The sequence below is a fragment of the Pelophylax lessonae genome (genome assembly GCF_965119305.1).
Source record: "Pelophylax lessonae genome assembly, chromosome: 7".
Lineage (NCBI taxonomy): Eukaryota > Metazoa > Chordata > Amphibia > Anura > Ranidae > Pelophylax > Pelophylax lessonae.
In genome coordinates, this window is record NC_138774.1 from 234,992,878 (window position 1) to 235,017,353 (window position 24,476).

A 24,476-nucleotide genomic window follows, 5' to 3' on the forward strand; every position below is an offset into this window, starting at 1 on the left:
TAGGCAGAACAAAAATACCTGGCTACGCCCATGGGCTGTCCTCAGCTTGGTATATAACCCCCCATCTCTGCTCTAGGTAATCAGTTTTAATCTGTCTGGTGAGGAGTGAGGACCTAGGCTCCCGGCTGGGATTTCCGGTCCTAGAAATTGTTTTTTCTCCTTCCTTACATCTTTTCTTTTTTTTTCCTCTCTGGAGATCTACAGTCAACTGCCAGGCTGGGGGACAGGCTGGATAATCTAGATCCAGTAGTCCCCCCAGCCCAACTAGCAATCATATGCAGGCCGCAGCTACGCGCTAGGTCAGCCGCAACATAGCCTCACGGACAGAGGCTGGTCTGCGAGTTAAACATCTTGCAGGTTCGCATACGACCGGGCTTGGGTCTAAGTCGCAGCGGTTCCTTGGCCCGACAGCTCCCCTACTTCGGTGGCAAGATTTCTCTCTGGAACGTTACCCGCACCATGGAATGGTAAGTACAGTCCCTCCAGTCCCCTTTTTGGCGTTTTTTGGGGTGGACGCGGGTAACCTCCAGGGACAGTCGGACCTGCCTGCAGGTTACCTCCTCCCATCCCTAAAAATCCCTCAGTGAGCTGGGCTTCCCCCACTCCCTTTCCCCCCTGTCTGGACCTGGAGTCTGGTGAGGGACGTCTGGAGGGGTCCCAGTGTAGGAGACCCCTAGGTGCATGCCCCACTGTTTGCAGTGTAGGTATAGTGCAGGGGGGTCAAAGTGCAGAGACTGGTGCAGACTGTGCAGTATTGTCTCCCCTAACATGTGTCCTACCTTCATGAAGGCATCCCCTTGTAGAGGATCCAGCGTTGCAGGGGGCACAGGGAAGATCCTGGCAGCATGCTGTAGCTGACTGGGGATGCGGCCCATCCAGGGAGCTTAATATCACACCCCCAGATCCATCTGATAGTGAGGATGATTTCTCCATGGTCGTAGCAGCGAATTAGACGCACTCATCACTGCAGTGCGTGAGACTTTAAAAATGGAGGATGTGACTGATTTAGCCACGGACATGGCTGTGTCGTTTGGTACACATGTCACCTCGCACTCCAAAGGTGTTTCCTTATGTGCCTTATTTTGACAGGTTTTCCTGTAAGGGATGGGAACAACCAAAATGACCCTTTGTGGTCCCCAAACATTTTGCTGTACGTTACCCATTTGAGGAGTCACTTTTAAAAAAGTGGACTAGTCCACCAGTGGTGGACCCTCCTGTTTCCAGGTTAAACAAAGCTACCATGATCCCAATAGAGAAATCCCCGTCCTTTAACGACTCGGCTGACAGCAAAGCGGACGCTGTGGCACGCAGCATGTTTACTATGGCTGGTTCGACATTGTGGCCAGTATTTGCCTCAGCCCTGGTGTCTCAGACCCTAAATGAATGGGCCAAACCTTGCACCAGTGCCTGGGAGGTGAGCAGGTCCCTGCTGCTTATGTTGATTTAGCGGACCAGTTGGTCCATGGGCTACAGTTTTATTTGTGATGCAGCTTTGGATACAGCTCCTGTGCTTTCCAAACTTTCTGTTTCAGCGGTGGTGATTAGGCGCGTGCTGTGGCTTAAGAATTGGTCCGCAGACCAAGCCCCTAAGAAAGCTCTCATTGATCTGCCCTGTCAAGGCGCTCGCCTGTTTGGGGCTACCCTGAATGACATCATTAAGGGTATCACGGGGAGGGGGGGGGGGGAGAGTGCCTTCCTGCCATAGTCTAGGAAAGGAAAGGAGCCTGTGCCTCGTTGAAGACAGGGGCCCTCCTGCTTAGCACATACAGTGCCTTGAGAAAGTATTCGACCCCCTTGAACTTTTCGACCTTTTGCCACATTTCAGGCTTCAAACATAAAGATATAAAACTGTAATTTTTTGTGAAGAATCAACAACAAGTGGGACACAATCATGAAGTGGAATGAAATTTATTGGATATTTCAAACTTTTTTAACAAATAAAAAACTGAAAAATTGGGCGTGCAAAATTATTCAGCCCCCTTAAGTTAATACTTTGTAGTGCCACCTTTTGCTGCGATTACAGCTGTATGTCGCTTGGAGTATGTCTCTATCAGTTTTGCACATCGAGAGACTGAAATTTTTGCCCATTCCTCCTTGCAAAACAACTCGAGCTCAGTGAGGTTGGATGGAGAGCGTTTGTGAACAGCAGTTTTCAGTTCTTTCCACAGATTCTCGATTGGATTCAGGTCTGGACTTTGACTTGGCCATTCTAACACCTGGATATGTTTATTTGTGAACCATTCCATTATAGATTTTGCTTTCTGTTTTGGATCATTGTCTTGTTGGAAGACAAATCTCCGTCCCAGTCTCAGGTCTTTTGCAGACTCCATCACGTTTTCTTCCAGAGTGGTCCTGTATAGGGCTGAACGATAGTCGATGTGATATCGACTATCGTTCTGCAGGCACGGGCGATATTCATATCGCCGAAGCCACGATATTTAGGCATTAGGCAGAGCGGGGAGAAGTCGGGACTCGGGGGGAGGAGGAGGACTTACAGTGACTGCGTCCGTCCCACACTTCCCTCCCAGCTCTGCCTCTAGTATCCAGCCGACCATTACTCCGCCCTGCTCCGCCCATTGTCTCTCCTGGCTGCATCGGGGGCGGGATCAGGCTGTAATGTTTTTCAATGGAGAGACAATGGGCGGAGTAATGGTCGGCTGTTGACTAAGAGGGAGGGCTGGAGTACGGGGCAGATTGCATGGCAGCGGAACAGTGTTTGCAGCAGGAGAGGGGGGAGATGTCCGGAGCACGGCGGAGGAGCACTGCGGGACAAAGGCTGCTACCGACAGCCCGCTTCCTCTACACTCTGGCTCCGACAGAAGGCTCAGGCGGGAGAAGTTCTAGGAGTGTGGTGGATCCCCTGGCAGAAAGCTGAGCTCTGCTAACTGATCCCTCCTCCGGAGACTGTCTGGAGAAATATCGCGATATATATCGTTAAAAACGAAATATCGCAATATACTTTTTTCCCCAATATCGTGCAGCCCTAGTCCTGTATTTGGCTCCCTCCATCTTCCCATCAATTTTAACCATCTTCCCTGTCCCTGCTGAAGAAAAGCAGGCCCAAACCATGATGCTACCACCACCATGTTTGACAGTGGGGATGGTGTGTTCAGGGTGATGAGCTCTGTTGCTTTTACGCCTAACATAACGTTTTGCATTGTTGCTAAAAAGTTCGATTTTGGTTTCATCTGACCAGAGCACCTTCTTCCACATGTTTGGTGTGTCTCCCAGGTGGCTTGTGGCAAACTTTAAACAACACTTTTTATGGATATCTTTAAGAAATGGCTTTCTTCTTGCCACTCTTCCATAAAGGCCAGATTTGTGCAGTATACGACTGATTGTTGTCCTATGGACAGAGTCACCCACCTGTATCCAAATCCGGCTTTAAACTTCTCCACAACAGTATATCGGACCTGCCTGGTGTGTTCCTTGTTCTTCATGATGCGCTCTGCGCTTTAAACGAACCTCTGAGACTATCACAGTGCAGGTGCATTTATACGGAGACTTGATTACACACAGGTGGATTCTATTTATCATCATTAGTCATTTAGGTCAACATTGGATCATTCAGAGATCCTCACTGAACTTCTGGAGAGAGTTTGCTGCACTGAAAGTAAAGGGGCTGAATAATTTTGCACGCCCAATTTTTCAGTTTTTCATTTGTTAAAAAGGTTTGAAATATCCAATAAATTTCATTCCACTTCATGATTGTGTCCCACTTGTTGATTCTTTACAAAAAATTACAGTTTTATATCTTTGTTTGAAGCCTGAAATGTGGCAAAAGGTCAAAAAGTTCAAGGGGGCCGAATACTTTCGCAAGGCACTGTAGAAAATTATTTTGTGCTTCTGGGACGGAGAATAAGGGAAATAGATCTTTCAAATCTTCCCTGGGTGGTTCCAAGCATCCTTGGTCTGGTAAGCCATGAGTTAGTTTCTCCAGACCTGCAGACAAGACCCATTCAGCATTAAGGTCTGCCCATAATTGGGGTGGGGGGATATCTTCGCTGGTTTCTGGCCTCGTGGACCTCCTTCATGAGCGTCAAGGGGATCCACTAAATGATTCTTTTGGGAGTACACAGAAAGAGGGACAAAGCTTGTGCTGTCCTGTTTTTTTAGGTCCTGAGTCTCCTTGTGCAGATTTAATTCCTGCAAAGCTTCAGGTGATGTCCAAACTACCTAAGCCCCCCCCCCCCAATCCATGTTCATGGAATTAATTTACCTAGGTCTGATTCTAATTCTGGCCATGGTGGTCCTTTCTCTGGACAAACTTCAGGAACCACAGGCCATGATTCACTGGCTGCTGTCACACAGATAGTTCTCTCTCCCATTTTGCATACAGGTTCTGAGTCTGATGGTATCCACCTTCAAGACAGTTCTGTTTGCAGAGTCCATTAGCAGGTTTAGCTCCGCAGGAGGATACCAAGGTTCGTGGTGAGATCAATGGTTTCTTGGCAGATGCCGCAGGCATCCAAGGGCCAGTATCCTCCTCGGCTCAGGCTTCTTCCTCAATACCTGTGAGGAATCAAGGGCCAGGATCTTTCAATCAGTCTGGGGGCCATAAACATCCCTTGGGGGCTTCCTCTCAGAGAAGACCAGTTGTCCCATGGCTGATCTACCATCCTGCTTTACAGTCGCTGATTTTAATGGCTTAGCTAGTGAAAGCCAGGTTCTGAGGGATAGAGGTCTGTCTGGATCAGTGATCCCTACTATGGGGAAAGCGAGGAAGTCCTCTTCCAGCAAGCTATACCATCGTATGTGGAAATTGTACATTTCTTGGTGTGAGTCAATTGGCGCTCAGCCTCGATCTTTTTCTGTGGCTTAGATCTTAACCTTTTTTCAACAGAGCATTGATCAGAAGTTGGGCTTGAGTACCATCAAGAGCCAGGTGTCTGCCCTAGCAATCTTCTTTCAGCGACCCCTAGCCATGCACTCTTTAGTTCGTACCTTCATTCTACATGTGGCTCCACCTGTACGGTTTCTTTTGCTGCCATGGGATTTAAATTTAGTACTTTCGGTTCTCCAGAAACTTCCATTTGAGAATATTCGGGAGATTCACTTGCCAACGTTATCCCAGAAGGTGACATTCTTGCTGGCTATTACCTCGGCCCGCAGGGTATTGGAATTGGCGGCATTATCCTGTCGCAGTCCCTATTTAGTGGTCCATAGGGATAAAGTGGTTCTGCGTCCCTGTCCATCATTCCTGTCCAAAGTTGTCTCTGACTTCCATTTGAATGAGGATATTGTTTTGCCTTCCTTGTGTCCCAAGCCAGCTCATCCCAAGGAATTTGCTCTGTATACCTTGGATGTGGTTCGTGCGATTCAGATGTATCTGGCAGCTACTGAGTCCTTTCAGAGGTCAGACTTTTTGTGGTTACGGACGGACCAAGAAAAGGGCCGGCTGCTTCTTTGGCTACCATCTTCAGATGCATCAGACAGACGATGACTCAGGCCTATTCCATTAAAGGTCAGGTTCCACCTTTACCTGACACGGCGCATTCTACTCGGGCGCTGAGTGCTTCTTGGGCCTTCTGTCATCGGGCATCAAAATCGCAAGTTTTCAAGGCAACCACTTGGTCATCAGTGCATACCTTCACAAACTTTTATAAGGCAGATACTTTGGCATCTGCGGATGTTTTTTTTGGTCGCAGAGTTTTGCAGGCTGCTGTTTAAGAGGGGCTGTTCCCTCTTGAGGGGTTTTTTTTTTTAAAAACATTTATTTTTCACCGTGCTGTGTCCTTCGATGAACGAAAGAGAAAATGGGATTGTTGTACTCCTCATAAAATCCATTTCTCTGAGTTCTTCGATGGACACAGCACCCACCCCTCTATGGAGTTCTGATACTTCTAATACTGCTTGTTACCAAACTGAGCAGAGAGGGGGGGTTATATACCAAGCTGAGGACGGCCCATGGGCGTAGCCAGGTGTTTTTTGTTCTGCCTAGTCCTACTCCTGGAGGAAGAAATATGACCCACTAGTTATGATTTATGGAGCGCTGTGTCCATCTATGAACTCAGAGAAATGGATTTTACGGCGTTTCGCTAAGTCCAAAAATCCTGTTTTTTCTTTTCTTCCAAACAAGATAGAAGGCAGTATTGTAATGATGATACAACTTTCTGTCTTTCTCTAGGAAACCGCTTGGAGCCCCGAGGGTATCCGGAAGAAAGTGATGACTTTCCAAGTTAGCTTCTTGGCAAGCTTGCAATAGAGGAAAGATATACTACTTGGCACAAAGTTCTCGTTCTACATGCAGAACCTTTAGCTTGCTGTTAGTGTTTATCTACAGGAAACCAGAATGGACATTCAAGATCAAATGAAAAGGGATGACAATTACTCGCCGGTGAAAACGTTCTGTTGTATGGTTGGACCAGTAAAGCAGTATTCTATGCCCAGTGGAAGCAGGAAGGGCTTTCTCTGTGTGTTATGTAAAGCTGTGTTCCTAATGACATTTCCTGTACACAAGACAGGGTGAGCTTACCGCTACATATTGCTGGCTTGTGTGTTTAATAATTGGGAGAGCGTTTGTGAATATTTATTACACCTGTTTTTTAATAGATGATTGTGCTTTAATATAGTCTGTTTTTGGTTATTTCTTTAATGGTTATTGGCTCATAATAAAAGACAACTGTACTTTTGGTGCAGTTGTCCATTTGAGACATGTCCCCACCCCCATGAGTGCAGCCCACCTGGTGGAATTCTTGACTTGGTCCCTGTTTCATGGATCTTAACTGTGGGGCCCTGCCTGAAGCTGCACAGCCTTTCTCCTGAAAGTTTCCTTGCTAGTTCTCTTCAATCTGTGCATCTGTGCTGCATCTCTATTCATTATTTCTATGGGGAGGCCTACTCTGCAGAAGCACTGGAGGCCACCATAAGTACAGCTACCCTTAGGAATGAATGAAGGCACGACACACTTGTGCAAGATGTAGAGAACAGGGCAGGGATGCTTTCAGAAGAAAGGCTCTGTGGGGGAATGAAAGTAACTTTTAGACTAGTTTAGATAGGGAACTAAACTGATCAGCCATAACTTTATGACCAAAGACAGGTTATAGGAATATTGTTGATTATCTTGTTACAATGGCATCTGAAAGTGGGTGAGATATATTAGGCAGTGAGTAAACATGTTGTCCCTGAAGTTGATGTGTTGAAAGCATAATAAATGGGCATCACAGTTTGTGTATATGGCTGCGTAGCTGCTGACCATTCAGGGTGCCCATGCCGACCCGTGTTCACAGCTAAAAGCACCTACAATGGACACATGAGCATCAGAACTGGACCATGGAACATTGGAAGAAGGTGGGTCTGGTCTGATGAATCACGTTTTCTTGTACATCATGTGGATGGCTGGGAGTGTGTGAGTCTTTTACCTGGGGAGGATATGGTACCAGGATCCAGTATTGGAAGAAGGCAAGACAGGGAGGCAGTGTCATTCGTTCTGCTGGGAGACATTAGGTACCTGCTATTCATATGGATGTTACTTGCCATGTATCCCCTACCTAAGCATTGTTGCTGACGAAGCACACCCCTTCATGGAAACGTTATTTCCTGATGGCAGTGGCCTCTTTCAGCAGGATAATGTGCTCTGCCACACTGCAAAAATGTTTCAAGAATGGTTTGAGGAACACAACGACGAATTTGAGGTGTTGACTTGGTCTCAAATTTCTTCAGATCTCAATCCAATCAAGTAGCTGTGGGATGTGTCCGAAAAACAAGTCCAATCTTTGGAGGCCCCACCTTGCAACTTACAGGACCTAAAGGATCTGCTTCTGACAGCTTGGTGCCAGATACCACAGAATACCTTCAGAGGTCTAGTGGAGTCCTTGCCTACACAGGTCAGGGCTGTTTTGGTGGAAAAAGGGGGACTTACTCAATATTAGATGGGTGGTCATAAAGTTATGACTGATCGGTGTATAAAGAAAATGCATAAATATCACAACCAGACCGATTTTTCTGCTACCATTTTCCAACCTACAATAAAAATATGACCGCTGTAAACTTGTTTCTTTGGAAACAGATAATATCAGGTTTATGCTGGATCATGTTATGCTCTGACTCTGACCAGCACACAGGAACAGAGCTGAGGCTGTCAACCAGTCTGTGTGCTAAAGCTCCCTCCCCTGTCCCCTTTTTAGTTTATGTTGTCAGGAAAACTAGTCAGAAGTGACTCGTGCAGAGGAACAAGGTAGCAGAGAGAAATTACACTTAATGCTCTGGATTGAAACCAGCACACACTATTGTGAAATATGTTTTGTTTATATTTCGTGTCTGAGGCCACTTAGGAAATTATCATTTATGGCAGTGGTTTTCAACTCCTGTCCTCAGGACCCACTAACAGGCCAAGTTTGCAAGATAACTGAAATACATCACAGGTGATATAATTTGCTGCTCAGTGATTGCAGTATTCTAGTCTGCATCTCTCCAAGTTAATGCTTAAAATCAGGCCTGTTAGTGGGTCCAGAGGACAGGAGTTGAGAACTGCTGATTTATGGTAATGTTGAGGGTGGTACACTACCAATTTTAACCACTAAAGGAAAGAGCAGTATCCATTACTAAGGCCCTAAACTTCAAAGCTGATACTCCAAATAGGATCCTAATTGAATATTTACATTGGTCGAGCTTCGACCAATGTAAGTATGCATATCTCATACCTGAGGGCCTGCTGTGGAAGCTTACAATCACTGTAGTAGTTGGAGCTAATACAGTAATCACTACGATCTTGTGGGTCCTCAGCCATGCCGCTGCCCCACTGCACACTAACCAAAGGGGGTTGCTCGCTTGGCACTGCTGCCTTTCATAGGCGAATTGTAATTTTTTCTCAGTGAATACAAGGCATTTATGAATTGGACAAGGCTGAGTTTTGTGGCTCCTCTCAACCTTGTCCAATCAGGGAACACTTTGAATTTGGGGGAAAAAAATAATACAAGATATTCTGTGAATGGGCAACTACTACAGTGATTGTCAGCTTCCCTAATGGTCCTTCGGGTATGAGATATGCATACTTACAATGTGCCAAGCTGGAACAATGTAAATATGCAAGAACGGTCATACCTTGAGTTTAGCTTTAAAGTTTAAATAAACCCTCAGATTAAATCAGCTAAATGCATTCCAGGTACACCAAAGCAAAATATGTGCAAAGTCTTACACTTCTATTTAATAATAATAATACAGCCAGTCTCCTGCCAGCATGCTGTAAAATAGAGCCCTTGCACTCTGTGGAAGCAGTGGTCTCTCTGCAGAAGTCTAGCATACCCCCTGCTGAGCCTGTTGCTATAAGTTTGACTCAGCAGCATATTGAAGTTGTATTGTATCAGTCACATTCCTTACAGGCTCGTCCACAGTTCGTGTAGAGTGCTGTAGTAAATTTGTGAATGGAGCAACCATGCAATCATAGGAAAATAAGGATCTTCACCAACATACCATAGTATAGTGATAATCTTGTCCTTTATTCACATAAGCCAACAGGCATCACAGTCTGACTTCACAGAATCCCTTTTTCAAGGCAAAGTCACGCAGCTAAGTGAAGATACTTATTTTTAGCAGCATATTTGACCTCTGCAGAGGGACTGCTGCTTCCTCACAGAAAACAAGGGCCCTTTTCCACAGCATACTGGCAGGGCATTGTATTTTTTACTCAGGCTGTGGTTTCTTTTTAAAGAGTAATAACAGCAGGGGCCATTTCACACTGACTGTTTACTCACCACAGTTTTTAAAACAATTTCTTGCCATGGAAATCCGTTCTTTTCTATAGAATCATAAACTAGCAGATTTTTCAATGATTTGTAGGTCAGTCGCTTTGTAGCTGCAGTCTGTTCAGTATTAGCCTCATGACCACTATCTTGCTTGCTGTGTATTTAGCAAGGACTGTGGACAGAGAGTAAGAACAACGCTCCATCTCTTCCACTGGCATCACAAATCTCTACAGAACTCCGAGTGCTTGAAGCTTGTCTTACAACCGTAGGTGCAGGGAGAAGTGTCATTGACATCACCACCCAGCTTTGTGGTCTGCTGAGGTGCCACTGAGGAAAAGCTGACAAACTTATTGAGATTCCAAAGACCCCATTACAGCGTTGTCACCCTACATAACAAAGAAGCCTAGAGACTGAAACTGGCAGGATGAACAGGTATGTTGGACAGCTAAGAAAAGGCCCTTCACTTGAATAAAGGTAAACCACTTTGTACTTATTGAAGTTTTTATATGTGCCTTTTAAGGATCCCTCTAAAGCCTGGTACATACTATTAGTTCTTTTGGTTTGAACGAAAAAACAAAACTGTCCACTCTGGTCAGAGCCGCTGTACTAACGATCCATCATTAGTACAGCGATCTCCCCGGCTAAGTAGTTGTGTTCTGAAAGGGGGAAAGCACTCCCGCCAGAACACGATTAGTGCTCTCATCCATTGACTGAGAGCGCTGATCAAGAGCCAGACTGTCTGGCATACACAAGAGCCCAATGTCAGCCTTTAACCAACCGATGTCGGCCGGCATTCGGTCGTGTGTAGGGGGCTTTAAGGTTTATTACATTGCTCATCCAATTAGAGAATAATATTGTTTCATGTTTAGTACTGAATAGCTGGCTACTGATTTGGGGTGTTTCATTGTGTAATGGCAGTATAATATATTAATGATAAATATGTGTCTGCATAACACCAGTAATTCGTAGTCATATAATTAATGCAGAATTGTTAATGATTGTTGTTTCATTCTCAGCACCACCATAACAAAAATCAATGGAAGAACTATAACTTTTTTTAGTAAATCTATTTTCAGCTATCCGTTCCTTTCTGAGAAGAAGAACTTATGTTATACAATACATCCAGAAATAAAATTAGTCATAGGTTAACAGGTATTCATAACACATTGTTCCATCAAACTGGAGTTTAGTAGTTTAAGGCCCCATTCACATCTGAGCCTCTTGTATTTCAAAGCTCGAAACTCCAAAATGCTCAGGGAGAAAAAAAAATCTAAGGTGGTGGTTCACCTTCACTCTAAAACGTTTTAGAGCTACTTTTGTAGCTTGTTTCGGGCAGATTGATGCCTTTTTCGAAGCACCTGAAAGCAGAAGCCGCAGAAAATGATGTAACAGATGATAGTTTTCTCTATTGGCTAATAGAAAAAAAGCCTAAGCTCCCAAAACACAAAACTGCACATACAAACACGTGACAAAATGCCCAGAAAAAAGTGACGCTTAGGTGTGAATGCAGCCTCAACGCTGCAAACACTGCCCTTTTGGATGTGTGCAAAGCAGCAGTTGGCTGGGGCAACACTCCGCTCCATCCCATTTTGATTTTTTAATGACAGTTAAAAGTCCCTCCATATAGTGCGAGGATTTTAAGTAAGACTATATTTTTTATATAGCAGGACTGAAAGTCTATACCCTGCCCACTAGTTGTTTTAAAACGTCACATAATTTGTACTGAACATAAAGTTTTCTCCATGGACAGTACTGTTAACTAACACCTTTGGGCTTCATCACCATGAGAGTGGAATCAACATGTAAATTGACAAAGAAATGACTTGAACCCCCCCCCCATTCAAACCTGAGCATTTTGTCGCACGATTCCCGAGACGATGCTCAAGATTAAGAATCCCATTATTCTCAATGGCCTCTTTCACAACTGAGCATTATGTAAAGCTTTAAAAAGGACATGTGCTTCTTCTGGGCAGAATCACATGTTTTTGGCCGCAGAGATTTGAATGGGAGCACTTGGAAAAAGTCTCTAAATCACCTGGTTAAGCTTTCATGCGAAGTGTGAATGGGAGCAGAGTGCAAACTGCAATTGAGGAGACTTCAGGCAATAGTACTGTTAGCTCTCTGTTAGTGAGCCCTTATAGAATGCCATCTCGGGGTTCCGCAGGTCAAGGAGCCTAAGCCATAACTTGCTTCCTCACCAGGGTCCCTGATGGTTAGGATGGACTTGCAGCAAGCTGGAACCAAGTCGTGGCCCCCAGGTACGCCCAGCTAAGGATACAGAGACCACTCGCATATGCAAGAGACAAGAGGATCTGGGAAACACGCTGAGGTCAGAGCAGGTGGCAGGCAAGCACAAACGGAAGACAAAGCTGGGGTCAGTACACAGAAAGTCAGACACCAAATACACAAACCACTTGGCAAACAGTTTAGAGAACTAGGAAGTTGCTCAGGCAGCACTGGCTACACTGAGCATGTCGTATAGAGAGAAGCAGACTATGAGGCAGGTCAGGAATTGATAGAAGGGAAGGGAAAAAAAACCCACAGTATAGCAGGCAATGCTCAAAGGTGAGCACAAAAGCCAAACCACACATGTGAAAAGAATCACTGGTCTACCAGAACAACTGCAGCAAGGAGGTAAGAGTTACACAAGCAGGAGGCTGCAGGCTAAACTGTGACAGGTCCCTTGGAAACATATATATTTGCCTGTCCAAAACGAAACCATACTGCTCTGCATTTTTACATGGAAAATTCTGCACCAACTAGATGTTACAGAAGTATCATATGGACTTCTCGGAACCAGAAAACCTACCTATAGATCTTAAATACAGAATCCTATATATATATATAAATATATATATATATATATATATATATATATATATATATACAGTGCCTTGCGAAAGTATTGGGCACCCTTGAACTTTGCGACCTTTTGCCACATTTCAGGCTTCAAACATAAAGATATAAAACTGTAATTTTTTGTGAAGAATCAACAAGTGGAACGAAATTTATTGGATATTTCAAACTTTTTTAACAAATAAAAAACTGAAAAATTGGGCGTGCAAAATTATTCAGCCCCCTTAAGTTAATACTTTGTAGGGCCACCTTTTGCTGCGATTACAGCTGCAAGTCGCTTGGGGTATGTCTCTATCAGTTTTGCACATCGAGAGACTGAAATTTTTGCCCATTCCTCTTTGCAAAACAGCTCGAGCTCAGTGAGGTTGGATGGAGAGCGTTTGTGAACAGCAGTTTTCAGTTCTTTCCACAGATTCTCGATTGGATTTAGGTCTGGACTTTGACTTGGCCATTCTAACACCTGGATATGTTTATTTGTGAACCATTCCATTGTAGGTTTTGCTTTATGTTTTGGATCATTGTCTTGTTGGAAGATAAATCTCCGTCCCAGTCTCAGGTCTTTTGCAGACTCCATCAGGGTTTCTTCCAGAATGGTCCTGTATTTGGCTCCATCCATCTTGCCATCAATTGTAACCATCTTCCCTGTCCGTGCTGAAGAAAAGCAGGCCCAAACCATGATGCTGCCACCACCATGTTTGACAGTAGAGATGGTGTGTTCAGGGTGATGAGCTGTGTTGCTTTTACGCCAAACATAACGTTTTGAATTGTTGCCAAAAAGTTTGATTTTGGTTTCATCTGACCAGAGCACCTTCTTCCACATGTTTGGTGTGTCTCCCAGGTAGCTTGTGGCAAACTTTAAACGACACTTTTTATGGATATCTTTAAGAAATGGCTTTCTTCTTGCCACTCTACCATAAAGGCCAGATTTGTGCAGTATACGACTGATTGTTGTCCTATGGACAGAGTCTCCCACCTCAGCTGTAGATCTCTGCAGTTCATCCAGAGTGATCATTGGCCTCTTGGCTGCATCTCTGATCAGTCTTCTCCTTGTATGAGCTGAAAGATTAGAGGGACGGCCAGGTCTTCGTAGATTTGCAGTGGTCTGATACTCCTTCCATTTCAATATTATCGCTTGCACAGTGCTCCTTGGGATGTTTAAAGCTTGGGAAATCTTTTTGTATCCAAATCCGGCATTAAACTTCTCCACAACAGTATCTCGAACCTGCCTGGTGTGTTCCATGTTCTTCATGATGCTCTCTGCGCTTTAAACGGACCTCTGAGACTATCACAGTGCAGGTGCATTTATATGGAGACTTGATTACACACAGGTGGATTCTATTTATCATCATTAGTCAATTAGGTCAACATTGGATCATTCAGAGATCCTCACTGAACTTCTGGAGAGAGTTTGCTGCACTGAAAGTAAAGGGGCCGAATAAATTTGCACGCCCAATTTTTCAGTTTTTTATTTGTTAACAAAGTTTGAAATATCCAATAAATAAATGTGGCAAAAGGTAGCAAAGTTCAAGGGGGCCGAATACTTTCGCAAGGCACTGTGTGTATATATATATATATATAATATATCCTGCACCACATAATTTGTACTGCCAGTGTTTTGTTTGCTGAATCACTGCTGATTACGGACCTCCATGCTTTCATAGACCTCCCACCAAACACAGGTTTCAGAGTGGCAGTCAGCACTTCTTTCTCCTTCCACTTTGTTTTAGAGTTCAGTGCACAGTATAAATTTCTCTGTATGCCATTGACTTTTCAACACCAGCTTCTGACTGACTGCCAGCCCTGACCAGTAAGAAGTCAACATCAAGTAGCCATATCCTGCAAAGAACAATGTACTCTATACTAGCCTTTTTCAACCAGGGTTCCCAGGCACCCTGGTGTGCCTTCAGGGGTGCCCTGGCAAAATGCCTTGAAATTGCCCAAAAATTGTATACAAGCCAGTGGGTGGATCAAGCCTACCAGTTACATAAAGCCACAGGATTTCATGGTGCACCATTATAACCTTCTAGCCGCCAGTGTCCTAATGACATCATCAGTTGATAAGGAGGACGTCGGGCACCTGCACAACATCCTTCTTTGTCCCTCCTCTTCCCCTCCCTGTCAACACTGGGGTCAAATTAGTGTGGGAGAGAAACTGAGGGAGAAGAGAATCATTGAAATACTAATCGGTACATGTGCAAAGGTGTGTCTGTTTTGGAAGAATAAATCACCTCTAATACTGGGTGTCCTACACATGTGGATGTTGCTGCATTATGTAAAACTATTAATTTAGTTTTTTACATTTTAGAATGGAGTGCCCTGAGATTGTGTGGAATTTTAAAGGGTGCCTTGACGGAAAAAAGGTTGACAAACACTGCTCTATACAGTGCACAACTCTGAAGCTGGAAGGATCCAAAAAATTATCCACTGGATCAGAAGCTGAGTGAACCGCTTTTAAAAAGAAAGAAAGATAAGACGATCAATTGGCATGCCATCTCTAGTATGTATGAGGGTTCTTCAAAAAGTTTCTGCGTTTTTTTTTTTTTTTTTAAACTAAGTTATATACATATATAAAAGTGCAGAAACGTTTTGAAGACCCATCGTATATAGCCAACTGTTGGCAACTCTTTGGACCAGTATCCCTGGGCACCATGTCTGATGTGCATGAAGACCTCTTCCATAGCATTTTTGGGCAATTTTATTTTTACAAGGTAGGTCATCAGGTCTTTCCTTAACCCTGACCAATTGCACTGGCTTGGGACTGGCATGTAGAATGTTTTAGCAAAAGTGCTTAGTCAGTTTGTACACACATACTAGGTCTAATTTGAACAGGAGCCAATTACCCATCAGCATGTAAAAAAGACGTCACTTTCTCACATTTGGAAAATTCTGGAGAGCATATGTCACATTTGCATGTATTTTCTGGACAGCAATACCAATTCACTGATTTGTGGAATTTATTGCCTGGAACTGCTTTCAGTTGGGCAATAGAGATAGAAATAGTTGTCACTCTAAATCGGCCTTTACCAAAAAGGGTTCTGCCCTAGGGCTCCTTTAGAGGTTGCTATGGGTTCCTTAACCACTTTACCACCGGAGGATTTTGCTGTCTTACGTCCAGGCCACTTTTTGCGATTCGGCACTGTGCGACATTTAACTGACAATTGCGCAGTCATGCAACGCCATACCCAAACGGAATGTACGTCCTTTTTTTCCCACAAACAGAGCTTTCTTTTGGCGGTATTTGATTACCTGTGCGATTTTTACTTTTTGCGCTATAAACAAAAAAAAATGATCGACAATTTTAAAAAAATAACAATATTTTTCACATTTTTTTATTTAAAATTCCCCCCAAAAAAATGTAAAAAATAAAAATTTTTTTATAATTTTTGGCCAATTTGTTTTCCGCTACATATTTTTGGTAAAAAAAAAAACGCAATAAGCGTATTTTGATTGGTTTGCGCAAAAGATATTGCGTTTACTAACTAAGGGAAAGATTTCTGTCATTTTTGGTGGGTTTTTTTAACGAGTAATGGCGGCGATCTGCGATTTTTTTTTTTTTTGCGGAACTGCGACATTGCGGCGGACGGATCGGACCCTTGACTGACATTTTTGACACTTTTGGGGGTACCAGTGACATTACTACAGTAATCAGTGCTATAAATATGCACTGTTACTGTAAAAAATGACACTGGCAGGGAAGGGGTTAATTTTTATTGGTGATCAAGGGGTTAATGTATGCCTGGTGCTTACTAACGTGTGTGGGGGGAGGTGACTAAGTGACACAGGGACAGATCGCAGGTTCAGCTATGCTGAACCCTGCAATCTGACACTGCCTGTCACTTAGGAGATCCGCCCGATTTGTTTACACAAGCAGGCGGATCTCCACACTCGATTCCCCGACGATCGGGGAAGAGCGGCGGTCATCACCGCCGCTTCTCCCCTGGCCCGACTCCCGCTGTGACTGAAAACAGTGGGAGCGAGCCTCCGGCGGCGCCCACAAGGGGCGGAGTCCAGCGACGTAGGTCTACGTTGCTGAACGATAACGAGCCACATTGCTGCAGTAGCAGCAATGTGAGCGGGGCTAAAGTGGTTAAAGTGTAGCTCCACTGTCATGGGAAAAAAAGAATGCCACATTCCTTATCCTTGTATTCTTATACCTCAGACTATAGTTCATGCTAATGTACTATGAGCTGGCGATATTGCAATTTTAAGAAGGGGTGCCCTGAGACCTGAAAGTTATTTCAACAATTTCTCTGGGTTAAAAAGGTTGAGAAAGGCTCCTCTAAATAATGGCAATGGTTCAAGTTATTTCAAAAGATGAGGTTTTGGGAAACTGACCAGCAAATGTCCTTCAAATTATATTAGTGACAAGAGAACCTGACATCCATCATACACTACACAGCATGTTTTTTTTTGTTTTGTTTTTTTTAGGGTACAGGGTACAGCAATTTATTATTGCCACATATGAAGATATTTTAGATTACTTAATCCAGTACTTTTGTAGGGCAATTGTATAATGTATACAGGTGGAAAGGTTTCATTAAATCTTAATAAACTATAAAAATAAAGGGTCAAGAGCCTACTCCCTATCAAAGCTGACAGAGATGAGACTGTCACCTTAAAGGAAACTTGTACTGAAAAAAGGAAAAGCTGTATGTTCCAAATGTAAAAAAAAAAAAAAAAAAACATGGCAGTTGTTTGATACAGAGTGCTTTAACCACTTGCCTTCTGTGCACTTAAACACCCTTCCCATCCAGGCCAATTTTCAGCTTTCAGCGCTGTCACACTTTGAATGACAATTGCGCGGTCATGCTACACTGTTCCCATTTGAAATTTTTATCATTTTTTTCACACAAATAGAGCTTTCTTTTGGTGGTATTTAATCATCTCTGGGTTTTTTATTTTTTACAAAAAAAAAGAATAAAGACAAAAAATTTTGAAAAAAAAAAATGTTTTTCTTATTTTCTGCGAGTAAATTTTGAAAATAAATTTTTCTCCTTCACTGATGTGCGCTGATGAGGCGGCACTGATGGGCACTGATAGGCTGCACTGATGGGCACTGATGAGGTGACACTTATGGGCACTGATGAGGTGGCACTTATGGGCACTGATGAGGAGGTACTAATATGCCGCACTGATGAGCACTGAGAGGCGGCACTGATGAGCACTGATAGGCGGCACTGCTGGGCACTGATAGGCGGCACTGCTGGGCACTGATAGGCGGCACTGCTGGGCACTGAGAGGCGGCACTGCTGGGCACTGAGAGGCGGCACTGACAGGTGGCACTGCTGGACACTGACAGGTGGCACTGCTGGGCACTGAGAGGCGGCACTGATGGGCACTGAGAGGCGGCACTGATGGGCACTGGCGGATGGCACTGGACACTGGCGGGTGGCACTGATGAGCGGCACTGATAGGGAGCACCATCAGTGCCCACACTCAGTGCCCATAGTGCTGCCAGTCAGTGCTCATCAGTGCCTAGATGAGCAGGCACTGATGGGCACTGACTAGCAGCACTATGGGCACTGATTGTGGGCATTGATGGGGGGCACTGATGGCGGGCACTGTGGGCACTGATGGGGGGGCACTGTGTGTGTGTTTTTACCTTGCAGTAATCAGGGCACTGGTGATCGGTGCCCTGATTACATTGCTGTGTGTCCCCGGCGCTGTGAGGCTCCCCCTCCTTCCTCACTCTGTGTGAGGAAGGAGCGCCGGCGATGAGAGATGATCTCATATGTTTACATATGAGATCATCGCTCATTGGATGGCCAGATCACGTGGTGAATGGCCGCTGTGATTGGCCATTCACCACGATCTGTGATCGGCCGTGTCCAAGGGACACGGCCGACACAGATTTTCCCCGCAGCGCGCTCGCGGGAGCGCGCTGGGGGCGTGTCACTGGGAGGCCGTTTAAAAACGGCCTCCCGAAAATTCGAGTCCGCGCTGCAGCCGTATATAGGCTGTAGCGCGGACGGGGGGTGGTTAATAAACCACATGCCATCTAGTTAGGGTTTAAATGTACTTATTTGGAAGTAAAAGGAAGTCCAGTACTGACCAACGTTTAAAGAACACAAACTACTGTGACCTCAGTAAGAGAAATGTTCTACCAAAGGGATGTTAATGTATATAATATATGCGGTGTTGGGGGTAACGAGTTACAAAGTAACGGATTACAGTAACTACATTATTTTTTTTGGTAACGAAGTAACGTAACTAGTTACAATACTAATATTGATAACTACACTACTTTACTAGGCTATAGGAGGTAACTACACTACTTTACTAGGCTATAGAAACGCGCTTTCCTGCGTTACGCAAGCTGTGCGATACAATCGTTATTTCGAAGAATAGAGAGGGATGAAGTTTGACTTTTTTGTTGCACTTTTTTTTAGAGCCCATTCACACAGGGGCGACACGACTTGCTGGGGCGACCTCGGCGCGACATGCACGGACTTCATATAATTGAAGTCAATGCAAGTCGCCTCCAGGTCGCCCCAAAGTAGTACAGGACCCTTTTTCTAAGTCGGAGCGACTTGTGTCTCTCCTATTAGAACGGGTCCTGTGCTAATCAATGGCAGGCGACCGACCGCGACTTGTCAGGCGACCAAGTCGCCTGACAAGTCACGCTAGTGTGAATGGGGTCTTATTCTTTTTTTTCAGGTTTTGTTCTCATGTTTCCCAAAGCCTGTGTTTATACAATAAACTCTATGCAGAAAGAGTGTCATGTATCTTCTTCTACACGGTCAATTAAGAAAGAGGAAAGTAAAGTAATAAGTAGTGAAGTTACTTTTCAAATGCAGTAACTAGTAAAGAAATCTCGTTACAATTTACAGAAGTAACTAGTTACATTTTTTTAGTAACTACCCCAACACTGAATATATGTCGATGTATGTCTATACTCCAAACAGGTACAATTTGTGGAACCCTTTCTGGCATTCAGAATATTTTTGATGACTGGTATAATCTAGAAAGGTTCTAATTTGCTCTTAACAGACTCCGTATTAAAAATTTCAAGCACAATTGGATGTATAATCCTTATAGATAAAAGGGGAAGGCCCAGAAATCCATGCACATATTTTCTGAAAAAATCCCAAGAAAACCCTAATTGTTGATCCTAGACCTATGTGGTATGTCAAAAGCCACACAACTTTAAGTTTTTAACCACAGATAATGATTGTTTGAGAACATTCATTATGGTCTAGGAAGTGCTGACTGTCTGCCAAGAGATTCTAGAATCCAAAACATAGGCTGAAACTTCTTCCACATGTATCTTGAAAAGATCTCTGCTGCATCCTGCTGGGAAAGGTTTCACACTGCTTGTGGCTCTGAAATAGATGGCCATTATGCTGTTTTCCTGATGTTGGAAGGCTAATAGGCCCTGGAAATCTGCACTTAGCCTGATTATTTGGGATGACTTGGTTGACTGGAGAGGACTAACTCCCCTGTTCATGATTATCTAGACCAGGGGTCTCCAAACTGCGGCCCGGGGGCCAGATGCAGCCCTTTGCTTGCCTTTTTTCGGCCCTTGGGGCACTTTTCCTTCCACTGATACTTATAATGGTTTAATATTCCTGCTAGTGACATCAACAAAGGGGCACTATTTCTCCCATTGATGCCAACGATGGGGCACTATTCCTCAAACTGGCACCAACAACTGGGCACTATTATTTACACTGACACCCACGATGGAGCACTACTTCTCCCACTAATACCAACAATGGGACACTATTTCTCCCACTGACATCAATGATGGCGCTCTATTCCTCCCACTGATACCAATGACGACGCATTGTTCCTCCCACTGACACCAATGACGAGGCACTATTTCTACCACTGATGCCGATGAGGACTATTCCTCCCACTGGCACCAGAGATAGGGCACTATTGCTCTCCCTAATACCAAAGATGCAATGTTTAATCCCACTGACACCAGGATAACTTCTACTCCCAATGTTCACATGGCCCTTTGTTTAGAAAACTTGGAGAACCCTTATCCAGACACTTGGTTCCCCACTCCAGACAAAATGGTGTATGAAGTAGGGATGATTTCTGGTCTTGAAAATTTTCAGGTATAAATCCCAGATTTTGTGGATCTAAATAATTTATTGGCTTTCTCAAAAGTGAAATCTGTCCAAATGCAGGAAAGCAGGTGAAAGCTGATTCGTTTTGATATATTTCTTTACAGTCTGCCACGCAAACTTTCTTTAGATTTGACTGGAATTTTTAGTAATATTTGTTAGTGTTTTCTTTGACTTACAGTCACAATGTTTTTTTTTCTTTTTGTAATTCAGTCTAAATTAATATTATAACGATGACGACCCCAATTTATTTTCTTTGGGTGGATAAGCTGTATTGAATGATCAGCCTTGTGTAATACTGTATGTTTTCCTTCACTCTCATCATTCAGCATGGACGAGCGCTGTTCCTAATCAATTCACTGCTTTATTTATACATCTTTTAGGGGTGCCATGCGCAAAGAACATAGCTGCCTATTTAAGATTCATGTTACAGTATTTTATTCTCTTACACTCTGAACTCCATATTTTTGCACAATTACAGTGTTTCTTTAGGGCCCGTTCTTTCTTTAGATCATTACAGAGAACAAGAGGACACTCTTTGTCTGGAGGAAAAGAGATTTAACCACATACGGAAAGGCATCTTCACAGTAAGAGCTTTGAAAATGTGGAATAGATTCCCTCAAAAACTGGTTCTGGACAGCTCAGTAGATTGTTTTAAAAAAGAGCTGGATGCATTCCTAAAGGCACAAAATATAACTGGACACTAATTTTTTGAGGTAATGATGACAGGGATAGTTGATCCAGGGAATATCCAATTGCCTCCTTGGGGGATCAGGAAGGAACTTTTTTCACTGGAATGACTTGGATCATGCTTTTATTTGTTTGTTTGGTTTTTTTTTTTTGCGTTTCTCTGGATCAAGTATGGGTATAGAACAGTGTATATGGAGGTTTTCTGTTTGTGTGTGTGTGTGTGTTGAACTAGATGGATTAGTGTCTCTGTTTTTCAATCTTACTATGTAACTATGTTCACACCGGAACGTTGCGTGTTCGTTTCCTGCACCGTCTTTAAAACGCACTGCAGTTGCAATCTGCAGCGAGTGTCAATGTTAACTACACCCCAAATGCAGTGTGTCTGCCTTCACCCGATCACATGGTACAGAATATTAAAATCACAACTATAAGCTGACCAAATGGCTAGATAAAAGCAAGTGATGCGTTAGCATGACTTAACATGGTATGTGCTAAACATAGGTAACATTTCAAGCAGACAGAGGTCCCTTTTACTGCAAAATTTCCCTGGCGGTTAGGATACCCAGATCCTTCACTTATCTGTGGAAAAGGATGCTAGATTAGATTGGGTGATGACGATTTTATGTTAGGTGATCTGCAGTTTGATGGTTGCTACAGAGGTGGTGCGCACAGTGGGGGATAGCATACAGACACACTGGGGTTGGTTTACTATAGCTGAAGAGTGTAAAATCAGACTCAATTCTGCAAAGAAACCAATCTGCTTCTAACCTCAGCTTCTTAAATTAACCACTTGCCACTAAATCACGTACCTTTCACACGAGCGGTGCGCCCGGCGGAGTCCGTTTTGCTCAGCAGGGATCGATCAGCCGATCCCTGCTGAGGAGGCAGATGACAGCTCAGTCTCTGCTCTGTGTGCAGAGACGGAGCTGTCAGAGCCCCGCTCTCCTCTATGGGAGATCGGATAACGGACCGCCTGTCCGTTTTCATCCGATCTTATCCAAACCGAATCCTCCAGACTGATGGAAAATAGGGTTTCCATCCGTCCGGATTTCACAGACAGGATCGGTTCTGATAGCAGCGGGTGTCAGCAGAGATGGCCCCTGCCGCAGAGCATCCTTTGTTGCTAAGATGCAGGTGGCCCCTGCCGTAGAGCATCCTTTGTTGGTAGGATGCAGACAGCCCCTACTGTGCAGTGTCATTGGTTGTTATGGTGCAGATGTCTGGCTTAGATGGCATCTGTCCCCGCATGGCTCCAATTAGGATCTCTGTCAGGTTTTCAGTGCTGTCTGTGACCCTATTAGGGAGATTCTCTCCCCCTCAGTGATCACTGTTACTGAGACTGAAAGTGAGGAAAAATCCTAAAATGTCACCAGAAGAGGCTTCTAATAGGGACAACTGTTTAAAAGGCAATTTACCCCATTTTGTAGAATTTTTATTCCAATGGATATCATTTCAACGGAAAGTACAGAGAAAATTTTCCCAATTGGACAAATTCCTTAAAGCGGTTGTAAACTCAATTAAAAAAAAAATAAAAAAAAAAAACCTGCAAGACAAAGGCATAATGAGCTAGTATGCATCGCATACTAGCCCATTATGTGTAACTTACCTTAAAACGAAGCCCCGACACGGACCCTCGGACATCGCTGCGGGCGCTGCCATGGTCCCTCGTCGTCTCTTCCGGGTTCGGCGGCTCCGGCGCGCTGATTGGCCGGAAGAGACGGCTCCGGCGCGATGATTGGCCGGAGCCGCGATGACGTCACTCCCGCGCATGCTGGTAATTTGATTTTTCCGGCAAACTCCGGCAAACTAATTGAAGGTCCCCCCCGGACCTTCAGAGCGCATGCGCCGCTCGCGCGAGCGGCTGCATGCACTGTAAATATCTCCTAAACCATGCCGGTTTAGGAGATATTATTTGTACCTACAGGTAAGCCTTATTATAGGCTTACCTGTAGGTCAAAGTGTCAAAAAGCGGGATACTACCGCTTTAAGAGCCTTATATAACATTAGAAGAAAAAAGAATCAAAATAATCTTTATTGCTCACTATTTGGATCCAGCTCTGTATTATAATTCAGTTGTGAAGATGGGCATCAAAGAAGATGGTGTGCCATTCAATAACAATTTAAGTTAGTTGTCTTTTGCAGACTTAAAAAAAAAACATCCAGTGGTTACAATCCTTTAAAACTTTCTTCAATGTTTCTATCCTTTGATCTTGGAGAATCGATGACGGTCTAGATGAATTAGAAAGCAGAAGGCATAATGGAACTGTAGTATGTCACAAACTTTGGACCAGAAATGGCCAGTTAGTCTCTGAAACAGAAAATATTGGGCCAACCAATGGTCAAGAAGTTTTAATCCAACAAAACCAAGGCAAGAGATTACAGCAAAGATCAAGTACTTTTTTGAGGAAGAGTTTCCGTGCCTGTTCTGTAATTTGATGCCAGAAACCACCGCCCATAGGATATGCACAGCCAGGGCAAATTCAAATCCTTGTGGGTGAAATATACTGAAAAAATAACTGCTTAATGATAGACCCTCTATTAGTAAGAACTGCCTCCTGTTCCAGTGTCTCAGTATTGAGTTGCACCAGATGATTGCCCATGCAAAAATTGGCAAGGTAAACCACTGATCGAGAACTGCAGACCTGTGTGTCTGAGTAGAAATCCGCACCCACTGGACTGGACCGTAGGCCAGTGCCATCCAGGAAAATACATTCTTCAGATAACTACCTGTCCGGTCTTTAATTCCAGTCGTTTTCTCATCTTGAATAAGCCAGTATATGCCCAAAAATATGTATCCGAGATTGACGAGAGAGTTGAAAGGCATTGACAGAAAAACAGGAAGTGCAGAACTTGGCTTCTCAGCATAATGATTAAATCCTAGTTCTGTATTGACAACATCCAACACACCTAGGCTCACAGTCGCCAAGCACAGTGAAAAACCTCCTGCTACGTGCCAGAAAGAGCTGCCTTGCTCTAGAATATGTGCTACTTTCATGTCTCGAAATGATACCCTTTGTTTCACAGTAGTGCTGTTGATTTGCTGAAGAATGCAGAACCTGCTAACAAGCCGCAAGTAGACAGGGATGTCTTTAACATATTAACCTCCACCCCCCTTTTCAGTTTTCATTTGCTAAAGCTCTTCCTGATTGTGACTATGCAGAGAGGCGTCCCA

General features: G+C 44.0%; 2 protein-coding genes across 2 annotated transcripts in view; one reads left to right on the plus strand and one right to left on the minus strand.

Annotated features, from left to right (window-relative positions):
• IRAK1 (interleukin 1 receptor associated kinase 1) overlaps positions 1–6,571 on the plus strand; it is a 188,404-nt gene extending 181,833 nt beyond the window's left edge. Inside the window, exon 13 of the mRNA XM_082264522.1 lies at positions 6,128–6,571. Coding sequence (XP_082120648.1) covers positions 6,128–6,183 — 56 coding nt within the window. The 3' untranslated portion in view covers positions 6,184–6,571. The remainder of the gene's footprint in view (positions 1–6,127) is intronic.
• A 16,890-nt stretch (positions 6,572–23,461) lies between these two features.
• TMEM187 (transmembrane protein 187) lies at positions 23,462–24,446 on the minus strand. The gene has a single exon (XM_082264291.1). It carries the CDS (start codon positions 24,297–24,299, stop codon positions 23,502–23,504), a length of 798 nt encoding a protein of 265 aa, XP_082120417.1. The 5' UTR covers positions 24,300–24,446; the 3' UTR covers positions 23,462–23,501.
• Between the last annotated feature and the right edge of the window lie 30 nt (positions 24,447–24,476).